The sequence below is a fragment of the Calidris pugnax genome, unplaced genomic scaffold, assembly GCF_001431845.1.
Source record: "Calidris pugnax isolate Ruff unplaced genomic scaffold, ASM143184v1 scaffold133, whole genome shotgun sequence".
NCBI lineage: Eukaryota > Metazoa > Chordata > Aves > Charadriiformes > Scolopacidae > Calidris > Calidris pugnax.
The window spans coordinates 8,649,191-8,675,927 of record NW_015090977.1 but is presented as its reverse complement, the minus strand read 5'-3'; the positions used below and the strand labels follow the sequence as shown (position 1 = coordinate 8,675,927).

General features: G+C 46.3%; 1 protein-coding gene across 1 annotated transcript in view; it reads right to left on the bottom strand.

Annotated features, from left to right (window-relative positions):
* The window catches only part of WBSCR17 (Williams-Beuren syndrome chromosome region 17), a 239,382-nt gene that overhangs the window by 17,643 nt on the left and 195,002 nt on the right, over nt 1–26,737 (bottom strand). The window contains exon 7 of the mRNA XM_014953329.1: nt 2,040–2,225. Coding sequence (XP_014808815.1) covers nt 2,040–2,225 — 186 coding nt within the window. The remainder of the gene's footprint in view (nt 1–2,039; nt 2,226–26,737) is intronic.

Here is a 26,737-nt window from a genome sequence, read left to right as displayed (position 1 = left end):
TCAGTGTATATCCATAACCCCCTGCACAATGCCACCTGTCAAACAAGGCTTTTTTAAAATTAAATCTCAATTTTACTAGACCTATATAAAAAGACCTATATAAAAATCCCCAATCATATTCAGGGTAAGCCAGACCTGTTTCCCCAGACTGATTTGTGTGATGCCGCCTTTTCCGAGCCGTACAGGACCTGTGGCTTCTTGAAGAATTTTAATCCCTTTTTGCCACGCTCCAAAGCTGTTCCTGAGCAAGAGCATGGTGCCTCACCTCTGAGAAGGAATCAGCCCGAGGATCCGGGCTGAACCCACAGAAATTTATGAAATTTATGAGTGTTTGGATCTTGTAACCTATTTTTAAGAAAGACCTGAAATCACTCGGTTCTGCAGGAAACTCTCTACCTCCCCTAACGCTTGGAGCGGTGCCATCACAGCCAGTGCCCCCCCCTGCAGCTCGCTGGGTAAACAGCTTTTCTTTCCATCACTATCCATCTATTTCTCAATAAGGAACTAATCCAGGGCTCCCCAGCACCCCCAGGACGACAAACCGGCAGCTCATCGACCCTTCCCTGGTACCTGTTGCTCCCTAATGCAGTACGAAGGTGCCATTACCGTGGCTCGAAATGCCAGAAACTCTCCCCAGATGGAACCTTTCCTCAGAAAGCAGCAGCAGCTCATGTTTTTTTATGTTTTAATGTTTTTCAAAAGGCCCCGGAGCTGCCAGCCGGGGACGCTGCCGCAGCAGGATCAGGATCCGCAGCAGCTCTTTGCCAAGGGCTGTGATCTGCGAGGTGTGAATATTTGGGGTTTATTTTTAGCACCAAAAGGGTGGCTGTAAAGAGGTGGCTCACAGGAAGGGTCTGGCCCTTCGTGGCAATGGATTTTCCTCGCACTTGAACAGGGCAGCCCAGCTCGGGATTAAGTTCACTGCAAGTTGGGTGGGTGTCGGGGAGCACCCTGAATCCTCATCCCACCCATCACCCGGACAATATCCCTGCCTCCCCCTCCCCACCAGCCCTTCTTCTCCTCCTGGCAGGACCAGAGGCAGGAGAAGGGGGGACTGGCCCAGCCAGGAGAGCTCCCAGCACACTCTGGCAGTGGTCAGAGCCGGGAGGCAGGAGATGCTCCTGGGTTTCATGATTAGACATAACCTGCACGGAGACCTGAGCCCAAGCAGCAGCCTTGGACCTACGTAAAGTCTTCCTGGGGCCTACAGAGCTTTACTCAGAAGCGCAGGGAATCACCTAGAGAGGTCCACGTGCAGGATGTGTCCCCCGGGCCTGGTCAGCTTGTCTTGCTGGTGGGATCCCGTGGTTTTCCAAAGACACACCATGCTGTGACATGGCAGACTTATGAAAAATAACACGTCAGATCTAAGAAAACCTAACCATTTCTGTGCAGAAATTAATTATAAACACCAAAGCTGTTTAGAGAGTGTTTCTGGAGCACTTGCATGTGGTGCTGCTGGGAGGGGATCTCCTGTGAGCCACCAACCTCCAATCCTTTACTTCTGAACACTATTTCTAAGGGCTGATGGCCTCGATTTTCCCAATGCTGGGAAAGCAAACGGCCAAGGCACCTGGACCACACACTGTCCACAGGGAGCTCTGGGCAGTGACAGCATCTTCCAGCCAGGAAACCCCAGTGGGCCTGAGCACGGACCTGCCTGAGCCACTGGGAAAAACCTCCTGCACTAATGATGCTGATATTAATAATCTTCTGCCAATCGACTTTACAGACAGACTCCATCTGCAGAGCAGTGTAATGACATAAACTCACGCTGGGTAAACACTCAACAGGGAGATAAACACTACAATACAGGTTTAATTTTTAGAAACAAAAATAAAAAGGCTGATGTGAACAGTAGGAAATCCTCCAAAGTCTGCAGGTTTGGCAGCATCTTGCTCAAAGCCGAGGGAGCTCTGCTGACTCTGGGGATAGGACCCAGGGTATTTAAGGCTCTTCTTCACCCGGGGGCACTAAATGCTCTATAATTCAAGTTTTTAACCTAAATGAGGGCTTAGCAGAGGGTACAATGGCCGTACCTCCAGCGGCAGGTTCCACGCGATGTAGACGTGCGATTTGTAGTCGTCCATCCACACCTCGGCCACCCGCAGAGCGTTGCGCTTGGTGTAGAAACCGATGTTGTTGTTGTAGGGCTTCTTCTTGCGCTCGATGTGAGCCACCCTGGAGCAGGGCAGGACCTCCATGCTGCCACCACACAGCCACACCTGCAACACAACCACACAACACCCTCAGCGCCGGGTCACAGGAGGGTCCACACATCGGTTAAAAGAGAAAGAAGTGGAAAGAAGTGGTGGGGTTTGAGGTTTCCATAATATCCTGGTGAGTGCAGAGCATTGCATCATCTAGCTGGCAAGTGGAAACCCGTGGCCAAGTTTGGTCTATGCTGAAAGGTGAGACACGTGTCACCTTTAGAGGGACCCGGTATCCAGCACGTGGTATTAACGCCCTGTAGGATTGGGTGCTGAGTTTATGGTGATGTTGCTACTAAATAAAAAGGATTAGCGACTGGAATAGTTGAAACAATTGCAAGACCTCCTCCTGCAGAAGGGATGACTCAGTGAAACATATGGCAGGGACAGATTTCTCCTGCTTGAAAACATTTGTTCATTATTTTTCTTTCACATGCTGTTTAAAATTCCCTTAAATTACAGTTTACAAGTTAATAAAATCTTTTGAGATCTTCTTTTTATCATGTGGAAAGGGAACTCAGAGAAAGACATGCCATACCTGGGTTCTTCCCTCCCTGTTGGACTTCACCAAGAAGTTATTTATCTTAAATTAAAGATGCATATCCAGGACACCAGGCACCGTGCAGTCATTACAAACACATATGCCAAACAGGCCTAATAATCCCAGTTCTGCCTATTTTGCAGCCTGCTCCGCATTATCATTTTGCTCAGTTGTTACAACACCCATCGTTTCTGGGATCTGGTCCAGGCTCACCACCTTTTATCCCATCTGTGTTCCCTAAATTTTACCGACCCTGCTCAATCCGCTCTCCCGGCAGCACCAGGAGCCTCCTGGCTGTATCAGCCGCCCTTTTTAATCTCTCAGTGGGGGCTTTATCCCACCCAACACGGGGCACGGGCACATCCCAAGCCCAGGAGACACAAGTAAGGGGCAGTGCCGCAGGGAGACGTCTTTCCCTGGGGCAATCCTGCTGCTTCTACTGTTCTTGCTTGGATCACTACAGATTATAGCAGCCCACACCAAAAAATCAGAGCCCCCGCTTTATTAAGCTGGTGCATCAACACATAGCAAAAAAAAAATGTCATCTTGCCCTTGTTCTGCTGTTTGACTTTTCTGAGCACTTTAAATATAGTTTTGCACCTCCAGAGTGAATTCAGAGTTGATGCCTGAGATGAGGGCCACGTCCATCCCTCCTATCGAGGTGCAACCATGCTCACCTCTGGCCAGAAAAGCTCACAAAGTCTGCTCAAAGTTTTGCAATAGGCCACAGGTTGGCAAAGCAAGTAACAAGCGAACAAGGTAGTTCTAAAGAAAAATATATATATAGTTTAAAGGAATATTTTCATCAGTAGTTTGACAAAGTTCCTGTGTTTCTTGCGTGCTCAGTTATTTAGTTTTTCGGTGTCTCAGTGAAACAGGAGCATTGAGCTCTGCTCTTGGGTGGAAGATCCCTAGCACCACATGTTTCTGTAGTTTTGGGGATTTGTTAGGTTTTGTCCTGATTTAAAGTAACAATAATTATTTTTAAAAAGTAAAAAGCGCAATGTAATTAAAAAGTCATTTTCCAGCAAGCTTGCCTCTATCAGTAATGGTGCAATATTGTCTTTCCATGCTTTAGCTAATAAGCATGGCTTCGTGCTAGACAGTTTTTCTAGATTTCTAGAATATCTGTAACAAATATTTTGAAATTCACATATTGTAATAAGCTGAGAGACAAAGAGTGCCCAGCATCGTGCATATACGTACCCACAAGCCAGTTCCAGAGAGCTCAGTAAAAATTAATTTTAAAAAAGTACTTATGCAAGGAAAGGCCACACTTCTATCTCCAAAAGAGTCATCATTATAAACTAAACAATCTAACTGTTTTTACAAGGCATTTATAAACATTTCTGCTGGTAACAGCCAGAGCAAAGAGAACTATTACATGGGAATTGGCCACGCAGCAGCCGGCATCACTGTTCTCAGTGTACAGAGGAGTCTACCACAGCCCCAGCAAGACGTTGCTTCTTCCCATGTGGCTGGGCAAGGACTTTTTGTTCCTGCTGACATCCAAAAAAAATAGAATAATACAATAACAGAATGCTTAGAGTTGGAAAGGACCTTGGTTAGAGTTAGTAGGGATCATCGAGTTCCAACCCCCCTGCCCTGGGCAGGGACATCTCCCACTAGACCAGGTTGGTCAAAGCCCCAGGTCAACAGGTGACCCCAATCCATGGAACATCCTCCATGACCACAAAGCATGAGGGATACTTGCGCCACACACTCAGCATGATGCTCTATTCTTGCAATAACCATGACCATGGAGCGCTGAACGGCCCTGAGAAAGGCCCCAGACTTTGTTCTCCTGGTGCCAGAATGAGATGAGCAGTGAGACAACGCAACCAAAGGGCTCAGCAGCCCTCCATCCTCCCAGCAGGGCTGGAAGTCATTGCCTCGCTGATGCCCTGATGGCCCTGTGGTACTCAGAGGGCAGAAGGTTCTTTGGGAACCTTCATTTATGTCCCTACTGAGTAGCCATTTGTCCCACCAAAGACCTTTAACAAATAGAGTACCTTCCCATTAAGCAGATTTTTTTTCATGCTCATAGCAAATAAACCTACAATCCCTTAAGATACTTTATTTACTGCAACCAACAGCATTAACAGGACAATCAGTTCAGCACGTTATTTCTGCTAATTTCTTGAAGAATCACCTCTTTGTAGAAGGGTAATCAAGAGCCAGCACAACATCACCAGCAATCAGAAAAATAAGGTATTGTCAAATTAATTCACGTTTAGCCTATTTAATGAGGCAGAGTCTTTTATATTGCTTCCTACAAAGGATGAAATCATGATAATTTTATAAAATATGCATGGCTGGTATGTAAAGACATGTTTAAAGACTCAAGATAGAGTATGTAACACAGCAGGCTAAATACGACGAGCAAGTCTCAAGTTTCTCCTGACATTCAAATCTCAACACAACTATTAGCTTGCCATTCATCCACCCGTAAAGAGATGCAGAATTAAAAATAGAAGCATTCCCCTCCAGTAAATGACGGTGACTCAATAACTTCTCCATCAGTCTACACACAGGAGTAATCAAACATACAGAAGGATGCTTGGATTTATAAATAACCAGTTAATGCTAAATTCTAGTGAAGAAATCCCAGAGACACAAACAGAAAACAAATCCATCACCCAGAGATCTTTGATGTGTTTTTCAGAAAGCTGGTGGGCAATGCACTTGCAATTATTTTCCAAGCAAAACGGGACTGTCGTAAGAGTTCATCATGGAAAAGCAGTGAAATGTCCAAGTACAGCTGAAACTGCATCAGCCAACTACTTCCTAGAAGCTTTTGCACATGTGGGAGGCAAACTTTGATGAGCACAAGGCTTCATGGCCATGTGATGGGACAACCCAGCTCTGTTCCCTAATTGCCCTTCAGAATCACGGAGGCATCATGAGTGTGTGAAAGCATTTGTGAAACAGCCCGATTAGTGACCTGCACCAGGGATAACCCGAAATGGGGAGCAGACTTGGCGTGATGCAACACGGCAGTAGGGCTTCAAGGGGGGGCCAGACACCTCTCGTGCACAGGTACCTCTCAGCCAAGGCACCTCCTCTGCCATCAGCCTTCAGGCTGCCATTTGCAAAACCACAGTTGCTTTCACAGTGCTCTTATGGAGCACTCTATATGTCTTCACTCCTAGGACACGTCCTTCCTTCAGCTAGGACAGGAGTAACCCCAGCAGTAACCATCCCCTGCGGTTACTGTGCTCCTGGCAATGGAGGGAGAGGGAACACAGCTCAGAAAACGCAGCACACCCATGGCCCTTTATGCATGTAATAGAAACTGCGAGAAAATCCCAATTTTGCTTGACCAGCTCATGGCTGCAGCCACAGAAACAATTTTCCAAGTGTTGTACAGTTAAGAACAATTACCATCCATGATCCCCTTTGTCCTCAAAAATATACTGCAGCCATCAATTTACTTTGCTCCCGTCTGCCAGAGCCAGCAATTACTCCCAAGGAACATTATTGAACTAAAAGGGCTTTTGGCAATCTGCCTAATGTCAAAGGAGCCAGCCAGGCAGAAAAGGGCGACCCAGAGAGACCCACCACCCAGGAGGGTGCCAAAAGCCCCTCCTGTGCTACACCAGGGCCAAGAATTGTCTGCATTCCCCAGTTGAGAGGGACTAGAATTAGATGTTGGAAGGGTTGGCCAAACTCATGGCTTGAGGATGGTGGTGCTGGTGCCATTAGTGCTTTACAGGTCTGGTTTGCTTGATAGGAAGCAGCCCAGAAGATGTGTCTGGATGGCACTTGGGGCAAGCAGGAGGATGCTGCTGAGCACAGGGGGCTTGTCCCACCCCATCCTCTCCAGGAGGTCAGAGCTGCTTCCTCCACCATATGCTGACCCCTCTGCTGACCCCACGGAGCAGGGGTCTCTTGGGGTTCCCTCCCTTGGGTTCCAGCACCCGCTGAGCAGCAAAGGACACACACAGGGGAAGGCACGGATGCAGCTCTGACAAAGGAATGCGCAAAAATATTAATATAAATTAAAAAAAAATGTAATGCATATATATTAAGAAAACCTTGTTCCCCTCCTCAGCCTTCTGCAAGCAGTCCTTGCTATGCCACGGTGCCCACTGGCAGGGAAGGAGAAGATAAAATCATTAACTTTAGGAGAATATTTTCATCAGAAAACAGTGACGCAGGGGCTGCTTCCCCTGGGATGACAGAATAACTCGTACATCCCGCTTCCCTTCCCGTGGCTGCCAGCCATACAAGGGAACTTGGGCTCACCATCTGTTTTTTGCACAAAGAAAGCTGGTATCAGAAAAAGAGAGAAGGACTTTGGCAAGATGAGGGGCAAAGCTGGGGCTCTCCCCTCGCCCCCTCCCAGCCGGGGCAGTGCCGGGACCGTGTCCTCCCCCAGCACAGCACCTTCTCCTCTCATCCATCAGCACCTCCACAGGAAAAACCACACTATTGCTGCCTTACATAATGCTGTGCTTCCTCCTCATCCCTGGGATATCATTAATAATAATAATAAAAATATAAGAAGGGACAGTGACTACCTTGGGTCTCGGACACGGCATTCTAGCTGGAGCGCAGTGTGACATCCACGATGAACACTGACAGCTCCCATTAAAGGATCCTGACTTTAGTTGCTTATAACTTTGCCAAATTTTAACTATTCAGACTGAAATATATCCTAGAACCGCTCGAGCCCGCCTGCAGTTAATGCAAAGAGACATCATGTCTAATGGTGTCAAGATGAGTCTGTAAGGTAAACTTTTAATCTCCGAATGCATTGTGACAGAAGGAAACACGGGGGGGGGGAGATACTCCTAACATTCATTACACAAACTCCAGGCTTTTTCAGCTGATAACTTCATTTCTCAGGTGATTAGCAAAATCGTGCCTTAATTAGCAATAGATTTCCCATTTAACAGCTTTGCCTTATCTTGCCCCCCCTCCCGCCATGCTTTCTTTTAAAAGTAACTTCCTAAGTTAAGGGAAAAACACAATTACCCAGGGCAGCATAATAAGGAATGTATCAGAACAAAGACCTAAATAATAAAATTAAGAAACAGCAAAAAAGGCGGAGAAATAATCATTTCTCCACATGCTCCCTTGTATGGTTCTGAGAGACAGTATCTCTCCAAATTATTCCTTTTGTCAGAAGAAACAACACTTTTACAGATGCATTTCCAGCTACGTTTTTGTCTTTTCTGTTCCCGTTCTGGCCCTGCTCTGTCCCACGGGAGGACATCCCCAGGGCCAAGCTGACACTGCCACATCCCGGTGCCCGAGATGCCAGATCAGTGGCAGTTTTGGGAACAGGAGGAAGAAGTGGCTCCCCCCAAAACCTCTGTAATTCCTCGTGCCCAAAGATACAGCAGGGCCGAGACCCCCGTGGGGAATTGCTGAGGGGGGACAGGGCAGCCCCAGCCAAGCTCCTCACCCCCAGGCAGTGGGCGAAGGATTCCCAAAGCAACTGCTTGGACAAGGAGAATAAACACACCGGTTTTGGAGCAACCAGCCTTTACACTTAAAATTCCTCTTGACAAGAGGAATTGACAACACAGTAACCACCTGTTATTTAAGCATCCTCATCACAGAGCAAAGGCACCGTGTTGGCCTTAATTCCTCTAGAAAGCTTTACGGTTTGGTACTTACAACAAGTATAATTCAGCTGTAGTACCTTTCTTCCCCTGGCACAAGGTCCTTGGGACAGACCAACAAGAGACACGTACCACAGCAATCCTGTTAAATCCAAATATTGATAAATAAACATCTTCATGCCATTAGCTGATGCCTGTTTATGGGAGACAATCAGAAGTTGTGTGAGTCACACACAGCAGGCTGGCTTTCTTCCCCTGGCACAAGGTCCTTGGGACAGACCAACAAGAGACACGTACCACAGCAATCCTGTTAAATCCAAATATTGATAAATAAACATCTTCATGCCATTAGCTGATGCCTGTTTATGGGAGACAATCAGAAGTTGTGTGAGTCACACACAGCAGGCTGGATAATATTTTATATACATATATATATATACACGCTATATCCTATATCATCATTGAAGTGTTCCTTCAAGCTATTGTGAAAGCCAGTATCTCGTGTAACAGTCACAGCAAGAACTTCAGTAGAAATGTTAAGTTGAATCACATGAAGGTGAGTTAAGAAACCACATATGGATGGGGAGAAAAAAAAAAAAAGAAGGAAAATGAGCTCACTTTGGGAACTTTTTACTTCCACCACAGTGGAATATAGCATTCATCATCTCTGTAGGGGGACAAGCACTCGCTGAAGAGGATTACCTTTTAATTTGGATATGTGGATTTTCAAAGATCACACCAAGGGAAGGCTGGTGGTGTGAGAATTTATATCAAAGCAGTTACTGTGCCACCTTTGAGGCCATTTTGCCACAGACCCAGCAAAGCTGCAGCGTTGCATCTGTAGCCAAGTCCTACAACCAGACCAACTGGATGGTGAAACACTTCTAATGTACAGGGAGGGACAAACCCTTTGGTACATGGACCTCAGAAGAAGGCAACACCATGTGGGCAGGGACAATGTCTGCACTGATAGACCCAACGGAGACCATCGACTCGACATCCTGCAGCTGGAATGGGAAAAGGAATTCCATTGCTAAATGATTTGTCTTCTCTTCATGAGGCCACGGAAACCCTTTCCAAGAGGATCAAGGCCAAGCAGCCACATCAAACATGGTACTCGGATGCCATCTCCTTAAAATATGATTTCTGAATGGACCATGTCCTAACCTGATCATTTCAGACCATGTCCATTCAAGCCAAGAATGGAAGTGGGAGGAGAGAGTAATACTACACTTAAAACAATCAATTCTTTATTTTTTGCCATTCCCTTTTTCATGGATGATCCAACTTTGGACAAGTTCCTGTCTATGCTGTGCCAGACCAATAGCAGAAATGTCCAGATTGTCCAGTGTCCAAATGTCTTACGTTTTCTGCTGAGACTACTAAATACATCTCTTTTATAATGGTCACTTGAAAATGCCAAATAAGAGTGGAACTCTGGTGCACAATTCACTCAAAAAGCCCTAACCTACAGCAAAACCAGGTAATAGCTGTGGTTTTCATCCTCTTAACTCAGCAAGGAACATAAATAGTTTAACATTTGGCATATTGGAGAGGTTAGAATAAAGCATGCTTCACGTCAGTGCAAAGCAGTGATTTCTCCGCACTGGCCCAGTTGGAGGAGACTGATACATACAAACCTCGACTGGGTTTGCTCAAACTGGAGGCTTTTCCAATGCAAAATTTATGCTGTGCTTCTCCAACAAATGCAACACAACTTGTTCTAAATAGTGCCTCATTCCGGGCTACAATAGGTATTGATTCGACTTTATCACCAGAGAAGATACATAAGAATGGCCTTGGTGGGATGCTACATTTAAAAGACTCCGATCACAAAGCCCAGCCCAGGGGGGATTAGCAGTAATGACAAGTGTCCACATAATCTTGGCTCAGAAAAACTGCTGAAAAGAAGCATTATGCTTCTCAGTACATCAGGATTGATATTTTAATTGCCGCAAAATTAAACTACATCAATGAGAGAACCTGTAGCTTTGTAATTTTAGCATCTCCAAAAGTTATTGGTCTTTTTTTTCAAAAAAAAAGAGGAAGAGGATATTTTTCAATCCACATCTTGCAAATGCTTGCTGAGGCTGGAGAGATGTTCTCACACCTGAACCCCCAGCCTTGGCTGGAGCTTGAGCCGGTGCCAAACTGTGTTCCACCAGCTCCGTACGGCTGGGACCAGCCTTCCTGCGCTGCACAAAGCTCCAGTGGTTGGCAGCTATCGCAGTATAAATCTGGGTCTCTCCTAATAAGTTCAGCACTAAAATTCCTCAGTGCTTTCATGTTATCTGATCAGCCTTGGCAGCATGACAAGGACTTGATTATGTTGTAATAGTATAATGCAAAGATTATTACAGACTCATAAAAGACAAGTGCCTTAAAAACAGCATCAACAATACCTGTAAGCCCTTTCACAAGCAGAAGAACACGCTGGGCTTTATACACTCGTACAGAAATTACCGGCAGGAATTGACCCTGAACTACTTGGAGGTTGCTCTATTTTTTTAATTTTTTTATTACCAGTAATGTACCAAAAGCATCTTGATCTCATTTTCCTATTACCATTTCTGTCAAAGCTGTAAAAATAAAATAGCGTAAATAGTTCAACGGAATTTTGATCTATTTTTCATGCAAAAAAAACCTTCAGAGAAAATTATCCGCAGACCGTTCTTTGAACTAATGCAATTCCACGTGGGGAGCGGCAGGAGGCGGAGGGAAAGGTGCCATCTATCATTTTTAACCATAAGAGGCAGTTCTGAAACAGAATTATTTATGTAGATAGAGGCAGGCGCGTGATGGAGCAGCTCCTGAGCTGACAGACCCCGGCTCCACCGAGCTCCTTCCACTCCTCTGAACTCCAGCACTTCTCAACTGCGGCTTCTGTGATCAGTAATTACAGATACCCCTCATCAGCCACTAATGGAGAAGGCACTGGAAGGAAGCCGAGCTCCTCCGTAGATGGATACAACTGAATGTGACTCAGCCTCTCCTCTGCAGAAAACTGCTCAAGTAACTCCTCAAAAAGAGCAGCTAATGAGTTTAGAACTGGGGGATGCAAATAGAGAGGGAGGAGACGTCTGCAGTGCCTGTGTGTGTGTGTGTTATTTGGTGTGAAGGGCTGTGAGTATGCACAGACACGTGCACACACCGGGTATTTCATGCCTTGTCAGTGCTCAAAGCCCGACTGACAACGTTTCTGAAGCTCTCTGATGTTTTTGCCGCGGTTTTTCTCCTTCAATATGCTCGGAAAGGATTCTGAGCAACGGTGTTGAAACAAACTGTCGGGCTTATCTAAGGCACTCTGTCTGCATTTTACATCTTCTCCTTCTTCTTAGGAGGGGCTTCAAAGGGTCCTGCCCATCCCCAGAGCCCAGAGCCTTCTCTGCCATCACCCAGCTGACGTGTCTGAACCACAGGTATATACATTCCTTTGAAAAATGCTCCATTTTCAATTGTATTGCCATATTTTAGTTGACCATGGGTTAGACAGGAGGAAAGGATTAGAAGTGATGTTCAGAAGAGCTGGAAGGAGTCAACCCCAGCTTTGGAGTCCTCAGCACAAGAAAGACACGGACCTGGTGGAATAGGTCCAGCAGAGGGCCACGAAGATGCTGCAAGGGCTGGAGCCCCTCTGCTGGGAGGACAGGCTGAGAGAGTTGGGGGGGCTCAGCCTGGAGAAGAGAAGGCTCCAGGGAGACCTTAGAGCCCCTTCCAGTCCCTAAAGGGGCTCCAGGAGAGATGGGGAGGGACTTGTGATCAGGGAGGGGAGCCATGGGGTGAAGGATAATGGTTTTAAATTGAGAGAGCACAGATTTAGATCTCAAGAAGAACTTCTTTGCTGTGAGGGTGGTGAGAGCCTGGCCCAGGTTGCCCAGAGAAGCTGTGGCTGCCCCATCCCTGGAGGGGTTCAAGGCCAGGTTGGAGGGGGCTTGGAGCAACCTGGTCTGGTGTGAGGTGTCCCTGCGCAAGGCAGGGCAGGTGGAACTTGATTATCTTTAAGGTTCCTTCCAACCCAAACCCTTCTATGATTCTATGATGGTCCCAGCACAAAGCCTGTTTTCTTGGTCCTGACAAAACCAAGAGTGGTGCTGCGCTGCCACAGACACCTGACCGTCCCTTTAGTAATGACCCATGGGCAGCTCAGGCAGGACAAGCGAAATTTGGAACCTTCTTGTCATTTGGGCTCTGTTTTAGAGAGGCAAAAAGTCTCTGCCCGTTCTACAGAGATGAGCCATCCTGGTCTGTGTGCTGTCATCTGCTGCAGCCCAACACCCTCCCAGCACCAAGTCTGCCGCAGACAGACTTAGTGTGTGCATGTTTGAAATGTTAAAGTAAGGTCCAAACCAGATGGTCAGAGACCAGGGCAGCTCTGTCATATTCGTGCCAGTCACTCTGCCATCTGCTTATTTTCTCTGGCAGTGTTAAAATCCGCTCTTCTGTGGAGTCATCTCGTATTCTGAAATAATGAATACTTTTCAACTCAAAGCAAGTATGAAAGTTTAAAGCCTGAGCAATTGCTGTGGCTCTGAAGCTGTCATCAGCACAAGCACTGGTAAGTGATTTGTCACAGACAGCCTTCATCCTTCCGCTAAAAAACTTTAAAATTCTGGTACATGTGCAGGTACGTTGTGCAAAGGCTCTCCAAGATTAATAACTTACTAACAGCTGCTCATCTCAACATGGTAGGCACGATCATCTGGTGAACATCACCCCTTCAAGCCTGGCCAAGTCCGGAAACATTTCCCGTCAGGATAGACAAGCCGCTTAGCTGGAGCTGTGATTTTAAATTTGGAAGCCCTGTCTTTGGGGTCTCAGGGTGGTAACTGTGGCGCAGCTGCTTGATCTATCCATGAAACACTCCAAGACCATCGAATTACCTTGGTGGCCACCCATCTGGACTCCCCCTTTCATCTTCAAAAGTTTCCAGAGCAAGTGGCCAGAGCTTGTACTCACCGTTAGATGTTGGTTCAATAAAGACCACAGCATTTCCTTGATGTAGACATACTTTGGGTGCATGGCCACTGACTTCAGAGGACTTGAACTTGCTTACAGCAGCCAGAAATTCAACCCTTCAACTAGTACCCAACAGTAACAGCCAAGAGGACCAAGGCCGTGCAGTGAGTGGGGACAGATTTGGGAGGGATGGAAGCAGAAATGTGTCTGATGCAAACTGGTTTTTTTCGTCCTGTTGTACACTGCACTGTTTAAAAACAGAGCTGCATTCCTGTTTTTGTTAATAATAGTATTAACACCGCTCCTGTGCAATCTAATCTTGATTAGATTAATCTTTATAGATTAATCGTCTCCCAAGTCACAGGAGATAGGACAAGGGGAAATGGCCTCAAGTTGTGCCAGGGGAGGTTTAGATCGGATATTAGGAAAAATTTCTTCACGGAAAGGGTTATCCAGCATTGGAATGGGCTGCCCAGGGAAGTGATTGAGGCACCATCCCTGGAGGTGTTCAAAAGACAGGTTGACATGGTCCTCAGGAATATGGTTTAGTGATTTTTTATTGCTTATTTCTTATTTATTTTTTCTTCAGAGTTAGGTTGATGGTTGGACTAGATGATCTTTAAGGTCCCTTCCAACCTAGACGATTCTATGATTCTATGATCAAAGCTTTGTTTGGATATTAAGTCCTGCCCTCCTGGAGACCAGCAGCACAAATCCCATCCCCTCTCCCAGATCCAGGGTTTCAGCCTCTCTCTCTACCCAGCAGCAGCAATCGCTCTGTGTCAAATGCAGGAAGGATTTACATGGCTTTGATGAGGACAATCATGGACACATCTGCATGCCCGTGTGGTACGTCCTCCACAACACAAAGCGCCTTGTGTTGGTGACATGAAAAAGGCAAATGTATTCTGGTCAATTCATGCCTTTCACGGTCTACAGAGAATGTACATGTTTGAATAATTTATAATAATTAAAGAATCACAGGGTACCTTAAGAAAACAATCCAGATCTGCTGGCAAAGCTGCTTGCATGAGCCCTCCCTAAACCTAACTCAACAAAACCCAACAAAGGCAGAACGTGTTTACTATTTCACTGTTTAGGGTGACCCAACCCACTAGAACAAGTGCATCTTTGGTCTCAGCTCTATTAGGAGGCTTGAGATGACGTGAATATCCAGAAGAGCAGCAGAAACCCTTCCCCAGCACAGCCACATCCACCTCTGCCTGCCTCCAACTGGGCATCCATCCTGCTCATGTATCCCACCGCTATGGTAAGAAAGTGCCCTTCATGGCTGCCCTAAAAGTATCTTGCTTCACATTAAGTCCTCTTATTGCAAATCATTCCTTTGATCCACAGCACCAAAATACGAGGGCAGAGATCAGAGAGGTTTTGAAATCCTACCTCTGCCGCTTGCAGACTCCAGGAGCCTGTTAGAGCTGGTGCCCCATTCCCGAGGAGCACGTTCCAAGGCTCTCCCACTCCCCAGTGCCCCACCATCAAGCACCTCCTTCATTTCCTTTCGCTCACGTCGGGGCCTGGTCTCAGCATGGATACCAATTTGTAGAGCATCACAAGGAATGATTTTTCATGTAGCCACCCCCCGGCTGGCTGATGTGCTCATTATCTTCAGTGCGATTTAACGGCAGTGAGACCCAAAGCTTCACCCCAGGTGACTCTGGCAATACCTGGCTGTCATGCTGCAGAAGAGGTGGCACAAGCTGCTCTATCAGGACGCCCTTTTGATCATCTTTCCAGAAGAGATAGGTAGGTGGGTCCCCATGCTGGTACCGTGCCTGGCCACTGCCCTGAAGGCTGTTGAGGGTCAAGCTACACACACACAATTGCTGTAAATCAATCAGGCGTAAGGCTGCGCTTGTCGGGTCCGAGCTTTAGGTGAAAGATAAAACATACAGACACACAACCATCTTTTTTTAGAGTGCTCAACACAGGAAGGACATGTTGGAGCAGGGCCAGAGGAAGCCACGAAGATGCTGGGAGGGCTGGAGCCCCTCTGCTGGGAGGACAGGCTGAGAAAGTTGGGGGGTTCAGCCTGGAGAAGAGAAGGCTCCAGGGAGACCTTCGAGCCCCTTCCAGTCCCTAAAGGGGCTCCAGGAGAGATGGGGAGGGACTCTAGATCAGGGGGGGGAGCCACAAGATGAGGGGGAAGGGTTTGACACTGAAAGAGGAGAGATTGAGATGAGATCTCGGGAAGAACTTCTTTGCTGTGAGGGTGGTGAGAGCCTGGCCCAGGTTGCCCAGAGAAGCTGTGGCTGCCCCATCCCTGGAGGGGTTCAAGGCCAGGTTGGAGGGGGCTTGGAGCAACCTGGTCTGGTGGGAGGTGTCCCAGCTCAGGGCAGGGGGTGGCACTGGATGGTCTTTAAGGTCCCTTCCAACCTAAACCATTGTATGATTCTGTGATTCATGTTTAAGTATTTGTTTGCGCTTATGAAAAACCTGAAATATCCTAAATTCCTTATTTTTCTGCTGTATATAGTATGTAGTCCAAGAAGTGTCTTGTGGAACAGAGGGACAGGTGGGACAGCCCCTGCAGTGCCAGCTGGGTGCAGGGCTGAGAGCATCCCAGGGCCATGGTCTTCCCTCCTACGCGCACCTTACAATGAGCTCTAGTCCTATAACTCTTTTGATTTCAATCTATTTATATTAACATGAAAAGGAAAATATGCCTTCCTGATGCTCAGCTCCCACAGCCAGGATGCACAAAAACATCCAGCACTGGGACCATGAGAAGATGTAGATGTTCTTTATCCTCAACTGGGCAAGTTCCTGGGAAAGCTGATCCAACGCTAAAACTTGGCCAGGATTGAGCTGGAAGTGGATGACAGCCCTCCAAAAGTCCCTTTCAGACTGAATTATTCTACAACTCCTGTGCAGAGTTGCTTAAGACAGATGTTCGGAGGTCACAGCAAGGACGCCTCTGGGCTAGGGTAGAGAAAGTGTGAAATACTGTCTTGATTCTTCCACTGAACATCTTGACAAGTTATTTCTGCACTATCTACCTTTGTTCTCTCCTTTTACAACTCAGGTAGTCTAACTGAGATACAATCACATGAGAGAGCCTGTCACAACACAGGAGGATGGTTCCTAGTGCAATAGCAAGTCTAACCTGAGCTGAGACCCATTCAAGATACTGGAATATAAGAAACTGTTTTGTACAGCATTACTTTTAGGGATATTTTAAACTTAAATGTCTACTATGATGTTTTTCAGATGTTTCTACTCTCCAAGTCCTGTGAATTTTTCCAGTTCCCCTCAGGAACTTCTCCACATTAGGTTACTGTGCATCATATAGGAACTATATTTTCTTACCCTCTTCACAGACACTGTAAAATAATTCCTGGACAGTCAATGTCCACAGGTACCAGACTGAAAACCTGTCCTGTTTCCTAGGTTCCTAGAGCATAGAGGAGATGGGACCATCTATGGTGTGATCCTGCTAGACTAAACAACTAAACACAAGTGAGATGGATCAAGGTGTATATTCCTTTTTGTCCATGTAGCAAATAGCACACAAGAACCTGGAACCTGGCTGGGGTCGATAAGAAAGATGGGTTGGTGGACAAGGAAGACGTGGTTAGGAGTCTTTTAAACATCAGTCTCTACTTCAGCTGATCAAAGATCTTCAATAAAGTTACAACAGAGAAGCTGAGTCAAGAGAAGAGAGTTGGACCACGCAGGCATATTGCCAAGTGTTGAAGGATAAACCTTAAGGAATTCCGACGTGCAATAAAAGCACTGTTTTTCTGAGCAGTCAAATGTCTCGAGTGAATCAAACTGTGCTGGAAGCTGGTGAGAACAGTCGTTTCCCAAAATGCTATTCAGCTTGGCTGCAGGAGCTCCATCTGAAGTCTTTGGATCAAAGCAATTCAAAACACCTCTGAACGGGTCATGGACTCAGCTCATTGATTTATTTACAAAGTTTAGGAACAAATATTATTTATTTTGCATGAAACGTGCAGAATAGAGATAGTGGTAAAAACATACACTAACACTTTCATGTGTTCAATCAGACAGGACACTGTTTATCCATTTGATAGTGCTGTGGTTACCACACTTCTGTGCTTTCCCTCCTCGTGTTATGTATAAAAATCTTGCTAAATATTTAATAGACTTTTAAGAATTTTGGTTCTAAGCCCCCAAATGCATAGGTTTTGCTTAAGATCGCCTAATATCTATTTGTTTCTATTTTCATATTACCTCACTTTTTGAAATCACTAATTAATTTAATCTTCAGAAAAAAAAAGAAAACCTCTATAGAATAATGATGTCCTCACTCCCTGCAAAAAGCACTGCAAAAGCCTGGTTAGTGGCACTGCATTTCACTCAGCACAGCCCCATTTTGAGATTGCATTATAATAAGAGGAGCACAGTCCTTATCCGTTCTTCCCTGACTCCTCTTGTCCTTGATTTGCCAATTAGCAATAACTGCGGTGGAAGTGATACGATCCCTCAATGCTGGTTTCAGACAGACTGTCACCTGAATAGCTATTAGGCAGCCATAAAAAGAGCTCATAAGGAATATTTTTTTCCCAATGAAGCATATTGATAAAAACATTTATTTTCATTTATTTCTATGTATACATACTTACTAACAAATACTCAGGTATTTTATTCTAACATGAAGAAACCCAGTACCATTCTCTGTAACTGAGACCCTCAAAAAGCACCAGGAAGTGTGAAAATGGTGATTATATTCTAATCACACATTTCCAGGGAGAATATTTCTACTTTCTCAGCTGAAGTCTGGAACAGCACACAGAACAGACTCTCGCTGTAGAAATTTGTCTTTAAGTCAAAAATTGCTTCTTTCCAAGTCTGCCAAAATTGGGCTGCACTTCAGGCTGCTCCACGTGATGGCATCTACCTCCTTCGTGCATTCCCACCCATGCCCTCGTGGCTGCTCTGGCTGTGGGCATCTCAGCAGTGTTACAAATGCCCCGCTGGGCACCCTGCAAAGGCTGAAGGCATCACAGAGAGTAACCCTGCACATCTGAGCAACCATCGGGCCACACAGTCTGACCACACTTCTTGATGGACTCCAGGCATCCTTATCAATTGGAGCGTCCCATTGCTGTAGGCTCCCACAGCCCCACAAGTACAGAGTCCAGTGGTGCCTCCCAGGTGGGAAGATCACCCCCTTTACACTGCAGGGACACACACCATAAGGTGTGTAAGGATTAGGACAACAAGCTGGCTTTGTACACACAAAGACCGGCTTCTCCAATGGCAACCATGTTCATGGACTCCCTGAGAATGAGGTGAAGTCTTTGTATTCAACAACCCTCTGCAGATTTAATTCTGTATTTTTTTCCAGGAGCAGCCACGGGGAGAGCAGCTCACTGTTTCCAAGTGTCTGCAAAAGCCAGGACAGGGTCTTCTCCAATGGCAACCATGTTCATGGACTCCCTGAGAATGAGGTGAAGTCTTTGTATTCAACAACCCTCTGCAGATTTAATTCTGTATTTTTTTCCAGGAGCAGCCACGGGGAGAGCAGCTCACTGTTTCCAAGTGTCTGCAAAAGCCAGGACATCTTGCATGTCATGACCATGACACGTCTTGAACACCACAATCTGTGCTTTTGTTTCTCATCTCTTGCCAAGTAATTTGCTTCGGGGCGTTGCCAGACTTAATGGCATTTAATGTGATGGGGCTCTATGGGATCCACGATGAGCCCATTACATAGGTTGTTGTCTTCTTTGACCATGTGAGACTGCTGATGTTCAGTCTGAGCTGGCATCAACAAAGAAGGGATGGTTTTTTTATAAGAAAACATTCTTGTTATCTTTTGCCTGGAGTAGGACATGCCATCTCATGGAGAAGGACTGGCCTGTCTAAAAATATTCCCTCTTTTTCCTTTGGCGTCCAAGAGAAGCAGCAAAGTTCTAGATTGCAGAGCACAAGGCTGACTTTAGGGGCTTTGCTCCTTCTCAGCAGCTTTGCTATGCAAGGCTAGAGCTGCAGCTGCCTGGACAGAAGACCACCTCTTCATTTTTCATCTGCACTGTGGACTCAGTGCCCTGTGGGAAAGTCATTTCCTCTATCTCTTCTCCTTCCTGCAGCTCCAGGACCAGTGAGGGCTAGCTGGAGCAGGCAGGGGAGGAAGTTGGGCTGCTGAGGAGGCAAACTCCTCTCCTGAAAGAGCAAAGAGTGCAGGGAAGAGCCTGAACTTCTTTCATACAAGCAGCTCTCTTACAGGTGGGCTGGCTGACGCAGCCAGGTTTCACTCAGTGCTACAACAGCTCCTCCACATCACATGTCTCCAGAGAGCAGGTGAGAAGATGTGGGCAGAAGATAAGAAGAAGACAGAGTGAGAGTTTCCAGACAAAGGATATATGGAAGAAAATGGACCAGCAGGACTCCACGTGGCGTGGGTGCAGCAAGTATGGTACAGCACCACCGTCACCATCACAGGGCTGTCCTGTTGGGTTTGACCACTCTCTGCCTCAACAATGAAGAGATTCAGCAGAAGAGGACTTCCCAGGCTGGGCTGCAACCCATATATCTACAGGACCTTGGCGGTATCAACACCCAGGGATGTTTTGTTTTGAACCAGTACAGAAACCCAGCAAAAGCACTGCTGCCTCTCAAGCACTCCCGGCAGCTCCAGCGAGGGTACAAGGAGGCAGGCTTCCACAATCAGGAATTAACAGCCAGCATTAATCGTCCTACCTTGGGGGGAAAAAATAGTTTTGCCATCAGATATTATGTCCTCAAAAATCAGCAAGTTCAAGGTCCTTCATGATGTCATCCACCCATCTAGCCAAGTTCCTGATACACATCTCCTTATACATACGCTATCTTACAGATACATCCAGTTCAGGCCAGGGCACCACAGCTTCTGAAGTGGCCCTTGTCCACAGAGGGGACACTCCTGTTCCCTCTCTCAGCTGGCCTAATATATGGAAAGTCACCTGTTGAACACGCTGGCACACCAGGGATGGGAAGGGCAATGGGACCTGTTGTGTAGGGCCTTCTGGAGGCTCATGGACTTTTGTGAGGAACCAGTGAAGGAACCAGCAAGTCCCAGAAGCAGCTACTGACGTCCAGGTGGGTGGTCGGTTTTCTATCAGCGCTGTCACCAACATATTCAAGCTGCTCTATCCGTGGAAAAAGCAATCCCTGTCATTTAGCAGGAGTGCAGAAGGATGAAAGACATCACCCGTTAACAGTAAACAATTAACGAGGCCAGACTGTTCTCAGTTATTTTGGTCTGAGAGACTGAAAATGATGGGTGCTCCTGATCTAACTGTCACTGAGCTAATTTATTCTGCCACATTTTCCACCATGCATATGAAGTATTTCCCAACCCATTTATCTAATTGAAGTATCCCGTACTTACAAACAAATAAGCGTATGGTGGTTACCCAGCCACATTCCAAATTCTGCCTCGTCTAAAGGATTCATCTTGCTTTGGAGCCCACTTCAAGCATTCCTCCTGCCTCTTCCAAGTGTTCACAGTCACACATCTTGAGCCAGCTTTCATTAAATTGAGATTAAAAGGACTTTCTCCACAGACAAAATCATAAAATGGAAAATGTCTCATTTCAGCTTTTGCCTCCAAACACGAAGCCTGCCATTCAAGGGCACAGCAGCACTAATAACTTTTCTGCTGAAGCAGCTACTTCTATTTTATTCCTTTAAAATGCATGACAGAGGTGACAAAGCCCTGAGCAGCAGCACAGGACATGTTTTTCAGACCAGCTCTATGGGATGTGTGCCCTGGGTTTTGCTCTGGGAGACTCTGCTGCACCGTAAATACAAAGGATGGGGATGTGAGGTGCACCGTTCTGTTCTTGTACTTGTACTTTACAGGTATGTGCTGTAAATTCAGTATATAAATGTCTGGCTGTATCTGAAAACAGAGATGAGTCAAAAACACCGCAAAATTTTTTCTTTAAAAATCTGGAATATGGTGATTTCAATGAAATTCTGCCAAAAAGGAAATGTAGTGTTTCAAGAAAATGGATCAAGCCTCATTTAGAGCTCGGCAGAATGGAGAGCGTCTGTATTTTTGGTTTTGCATTAAGTTCAAAATTGGTAATAAATTATAATAAATATGAAAGCTGTGAATGGAGCAAAATTTCAGATTTAGCGAAACAAAACATTCTCATCAATGAGAGCATTTTTTAACTTCAGTTCTGGAAAGTTTTCAGCCTTTTTTTGAAACACATTTCAAAACCCAAGACAGAAATAATGAGTTTTGGAAACCGGAATGTATAAAGTAAACAGCGCAGAAGAAAAGAGACAATGAGCAGTGTCTTCAGGTCATGACGACACCATGACTCACTGCTCATTCATTTGTTTCCATTTCAACACCAATTGTTATTAGTGCCTAATTCATCAGCACTCCTGGGTTTGGTACGATTTTAAAATGACAAATATAGCAATTCCCTGTTAACGCACAAAACCCACAAGAGATGGAAATAAAATCAGAAGATCCCCACCTTGATGGCTCTCAGATTGCTGTCCCCAAATTTTTCTGAATGATAGGCTGGAAAAAGTGTGCATCGGGGCAGCTTCGGAGATGAGCAGAGGTGGCCTTTGGTGTGTCCCTCTGCTCCAGCAAGGTCACGCAGGAGAAGATGGCTCCAATGCTCCTCATGGGTTTGCAAGTCATACCACCACATAAGGTGATTTTATTTGATTCTACCTGTAAGTCACTGGACAGCCTTAAAGCCACTGCAGACCTTCAAGCAATGAAAAGCCTTCAACCAAATTCCCTCTGAAATGAAACCTGGGCCACATTCTGGCTCCGCTTCAAATTACACTTGTACAGTGCGAGCCAAGTCCCGAAAGGAAAATGGAAACACTTCCATCCACTTCCATGGGCTTTAAATCAGCCCTAAGCGTGGTCCCACACCCCCAACTCGGCAGCAGCTCGTTTGGGAGGTGCCAACGCCATCGTTACCTACCAGCGCTGAGCCTGCAATCAGAATATGGCTGGTAAAACTTTTTTTTTAATTAAAAAGATGCATTCAGGTGCAAAAGGATCTGCTCCTCTGAGGCTGTGGGTCTGGAATGTGCCTCTCGGCTCTGCTTCATTAGTTTAACGAGAAGCCACTCATTGATCTTTGCTGTAAATGAGGGGGCTCCAGCACAGGGATAAGCACGGTTACACACTTGCTGCTGAAGGCAGGCAAAACCCCTGGATGGATGCTCACATCTTCCTTACTGCCTTGGAGAGCCCAGACAGGGAGAAGCTGGACTTCTCCTCCTGCCTCCTTGGCATTTCTGTGTATTTTTAGCTTTCTGTCTGAGGGCAGAGAGCAAGACTCTCTCTTTCCACCACCAAATCCTTCCCCCATATTTTTAAATCATCCATTTCCTGCTGGAAGGACCGTGACGGAGCAGCTGCACGTCTATGTTCATCACTACCTGACCCAGCTCAGAGCTGGCAGCCTTCCGTGCTGCCGGGGAAAGAAAGGATCAGGCTCGGTGTCCCCAAACCTGCCCCGCACTGGAGAAGCACATCACTGGTACACAACCCCCTGATAAGGTGTGTATCAGTGTAGCAGTGATAATAGGGCTTTGTACATGCTCACAAAGCATATAATAACTTACCTTGTTCTCATTTGCTATATTCAGTCTGTCATGGTTTGGGTGCTTTTAAATGTCTTTAGAGCTATTTAGAATTACTCATCCTTCTGCGGCATGAAATGAGAATCTGAAGTCAAACTGCTGGTACGGAGCTTGTCACCGGCTGTTTTCATCTTGGTATAATTACTTTTGAGATAGATGCCTCCCCCAGCGAGGGATGACTCAGCTCTCCCAGACACCAGCGCGCTCTCCAGGTCTCCCTCTTGATGCAACAAAACCAGCTGAAGGTGTTTTGGGGGGATCTAAACCCATGGGGATCTAAGCCTCCATGCCACGGGCTCCATGCCCCCCACACCAAGCCCAGGATGACCCCTGGTTCCAGCAGATATCCCACTGAGGAGCCACAGCCCAGTCAGGGCAGCCTTGCCAGGTACCAGGAACTCCATTTCCATGGAAAACACTGCAATTGGGAAATTGGTTCTCGCCAGTCCCAGAGCAGAAAAGAAACACAGACCCTGCTCTCCTGGAGCTTCTCAGGTCTGACCTGCCACTGCATGGACTTGCTGGGAGGACTGGGAGAACGTTTAATTATGGATGCTTCTCACCAAACCCACACAACCACGCCACCAATTAACCCCTCAGCCAGCAGTGTCGGTGTCAAACCAGTCTAACACCAGCTGCTTTTCACTTCTTTTGAGCTCCATACACGTAGGAGAGGGACAGGACTTCACCTCATCTGCATGAAGATCATAGGTTCCTGGGTCCCACACGTACTGCACAAAGCACAGCAAAGCCTCGGCGCTGCCAATGGCATCTTGTGATGATGGCAGAGGGACTTGGGTTTAGTCCCAGATCTGTAAAAATCTCTTAAAATGAACTAATAGCAGCTGTTAAACAAATGCAGGGTTTAAAGGTAGCAATTAATTTATGTGCTGTCAGGGGTCGCACCCCACACTATCTGCGGATCAACAATTAAGTGGTATTTAGCTCCTTCTAAAAGGCAGCAACAATTACTTAGGACAATGGCATTGTAGTTGTTGTTTTTCTTGAAAGTGCTCTGCTTTGACCAAAGCCTATTGTTGTATTTAATTTTCACACTGGTGGTGTTTCCCTTTTTGCCTTTTCTAAATGAAAACCAAACCCTAAAGTTTTCACACACCAAAAAAGGAAAAGAAAGCTGAAAACCAGTCTTTTTCTGCTTTTCCCTTCCTGTTTCAGAAAGAAAGCACTGAAAAGCTTTTGAAAAGTCAAATACTTTCATGACCAGTTCATGGTATTATTTTTTTTTAAGTGTTGTTTTTTTTTAAAGAGACACTGTTTCTGAAATGCGAGGTTGTTAGAGACAGCCTGGTGGACAGCAGGATGCCCATGAGCCAGCAATGTGCCCTTGTGGCCAAGAAGGCCAACGGCATCCCTGGGGGGCAACAGAAGAGTGTGACCAGCAGGTCAAGGGAGATTATCCTCCCCTTCTGCTTTGCCCTGGTCCAGTTCTGGGCTCCCCAGTTCAAGAAGGACAGGGAACTGCTGGAGAGGGTACAGCAAAGGGCTACAGAGATGATGAGGGGCCTGGAGCATCTCTCTTACAAGGAGAGGCTGAGGGAGTTGGGTTGTTTTAGTCTGGAGAAGAAAAGAATTAGGGGGGATCTGATCAATCCTTATAAATACTTAAAGGGTGAGTGTCAAGAAGATGGGGACAGTCTTTTTTCAGTGGTGCCCAGTGATAGGACAAGAGGAAATGGGCACAAACTTGAACAGAAGAAGTTCCACCTCAACATGAGGAGGAACTTCTTTCCTGTGAGGGTGGCAGAGCCCTGGAACAGGCTGGAGGTGGGGGAGTCTCCTTCTCTGGAGACATTCAAACCTGCCCGGACACATTCTGTCCAACCTGCTCTGGGTGGACCTGCTTTGGCAGGGGGTTGGATTAGGTGATCTCCAGAGGTCCCTTCCAACCCCATATCATTCTGTGATTCTATGTAGTTTTGCATTAAAGCAAAGCAGGAAAAAATGGTTTTAGCAGGGAGCATCTATTCCCCTCCCAGAACCCAAGCTCATCACCTTTGTTTTTCCTGAACACACGCCAAGAGAGAGGAACCTCCACAAACAGCTTTACCCACTGATGTCAGGGTGGGATGAATCATCCCTCAAAAGGCACTTGTCTCCCTCTGATCTGCAGAGAGAGCCCAGACGTGGGGCCAGATGCAGAAAGACATTTCAAGATAGGCAAGATGGATATTATACAGCTCATCCACACATGGGATCACTTAGGAAGAGCTTTGGCCGGGGTTGGCACCCTCATGCTCTTGGCTCTCTGGAGACCAGTACATTTCTATGTGGGCCTGGTTGGAGCAGCCTATTTTAGGTCTAAGACAATACCCATCAAAATCAATAAAAAAATCCTGCACGTCTCACCAGACATTGAATAAGGACTAAAATATTTAGTCATCAGAAAGAAGCTCAAGCTGTTATTACGTCCTTATTAAGCAGAATAAAGAGATTCGCTTAAAAAAGAGAAAAAAGGCCTTCATGTCTACAGGGCAGATGCAGCCACACTATGACCAAGGTTCCATGCAGGACCCCCAGATGCCAAAGGGAGCAGATGCTTCAGAAGAGTTGGCTTTCCCTCTGGCCATGGGGAGGGACGGGAGGATGAACTGCCCCCTCTGAAGTACCCAGCCCCCCCCTACAGTGCTAATTAGCCTAATTACGACTAAGTATCTTCATTTCTACCCAATTCTCTTTCAGTGCAACAAATCCCACTCGCAGTGTCGCTGTGCCATGGAAGGGATTTCTGCTCACTGTAACACCAAGGAATTGAGCCACAAATGCTGCTCGCTATAGGCAGCTGTTATACACGTGTTTTTATATCTACAGTAACTACAGGAACAAACCCAAACACTGCACAAACACAGTCACCACGAGATTCACACTGTCGTGGCCACTGCTGGCCAAAGGATTATATGTTTCTGAGCTCATCTACACAATAAAATAATAAATAAATAAAAAATTTAAATTAAATTAAATCTATAAAGCGGCAGAAAACATACAGGCTAACACTGGAAGAAAACATCTTTGAAAACTGAAGTGGTGACTCACTTGAGGATTGGAAGAACTGGTAGGAACTGGGATAATCTAAGGATTAAAAAAAACAGAATAATGAACTCCAGGCCCTAAAAGACGAACTGTTAATCCATGATTTACGTTACTGGGTGGTTTCCGTTAGAGAAGGGTGAATTCAGGAGCAGGCTGGGCACTTACTGAGGCTCTCCTGGGACAAGAGCCCACCAAAGTGAAAGAGGAACCGAAAATCCGGAGCTGGGCAAATCGTCTCTGGCAGCCTCTGCTCAGCCTCATGTGATTTCCCTCTGACTTGTGTATCTACTGGCCCCAAACCATGGCAAAAAAGCAGATCCAAAATGAAAGGCACGTTCTTGGAGGGTTCTTCTGCTGCCATCTGCAAATCATTATTTCTCCTTCGTAAAAATAATTAAGTGCAAATGGCTACAAGAGGGGGAAGAAATTCCTTAGCTCCTTCCAGCGGGAATTTTTACCAGCAGCCAAAAAAAGGAAAAGACCTGTGTGAAGCAAATGTCCACATATCCTTTCAACGGGGCACTTCCACAGCAGCAGGAGAAGGAGAGCAAATGCTCCTTGCACCTTGCTGCAGGAAGTGTCTGCAGGACCAGAACCCACCCAACATCATCCCAAAGCACCGACTGCCAACACAGCGCTCCACTCACACCCCGTGGTCGGCCAGGAGGGCTTCAGGTCTAAAGTTAACTTCCAAAATTAATATATAGAGAATCATAGAATTGTTTTGATTGGAAGGGACCTTTCAGATCATCGAGTCCAGCCATCAAGCTAACACTGCCAAAACCACCACTGACCCATGTCCCTCAGCACTA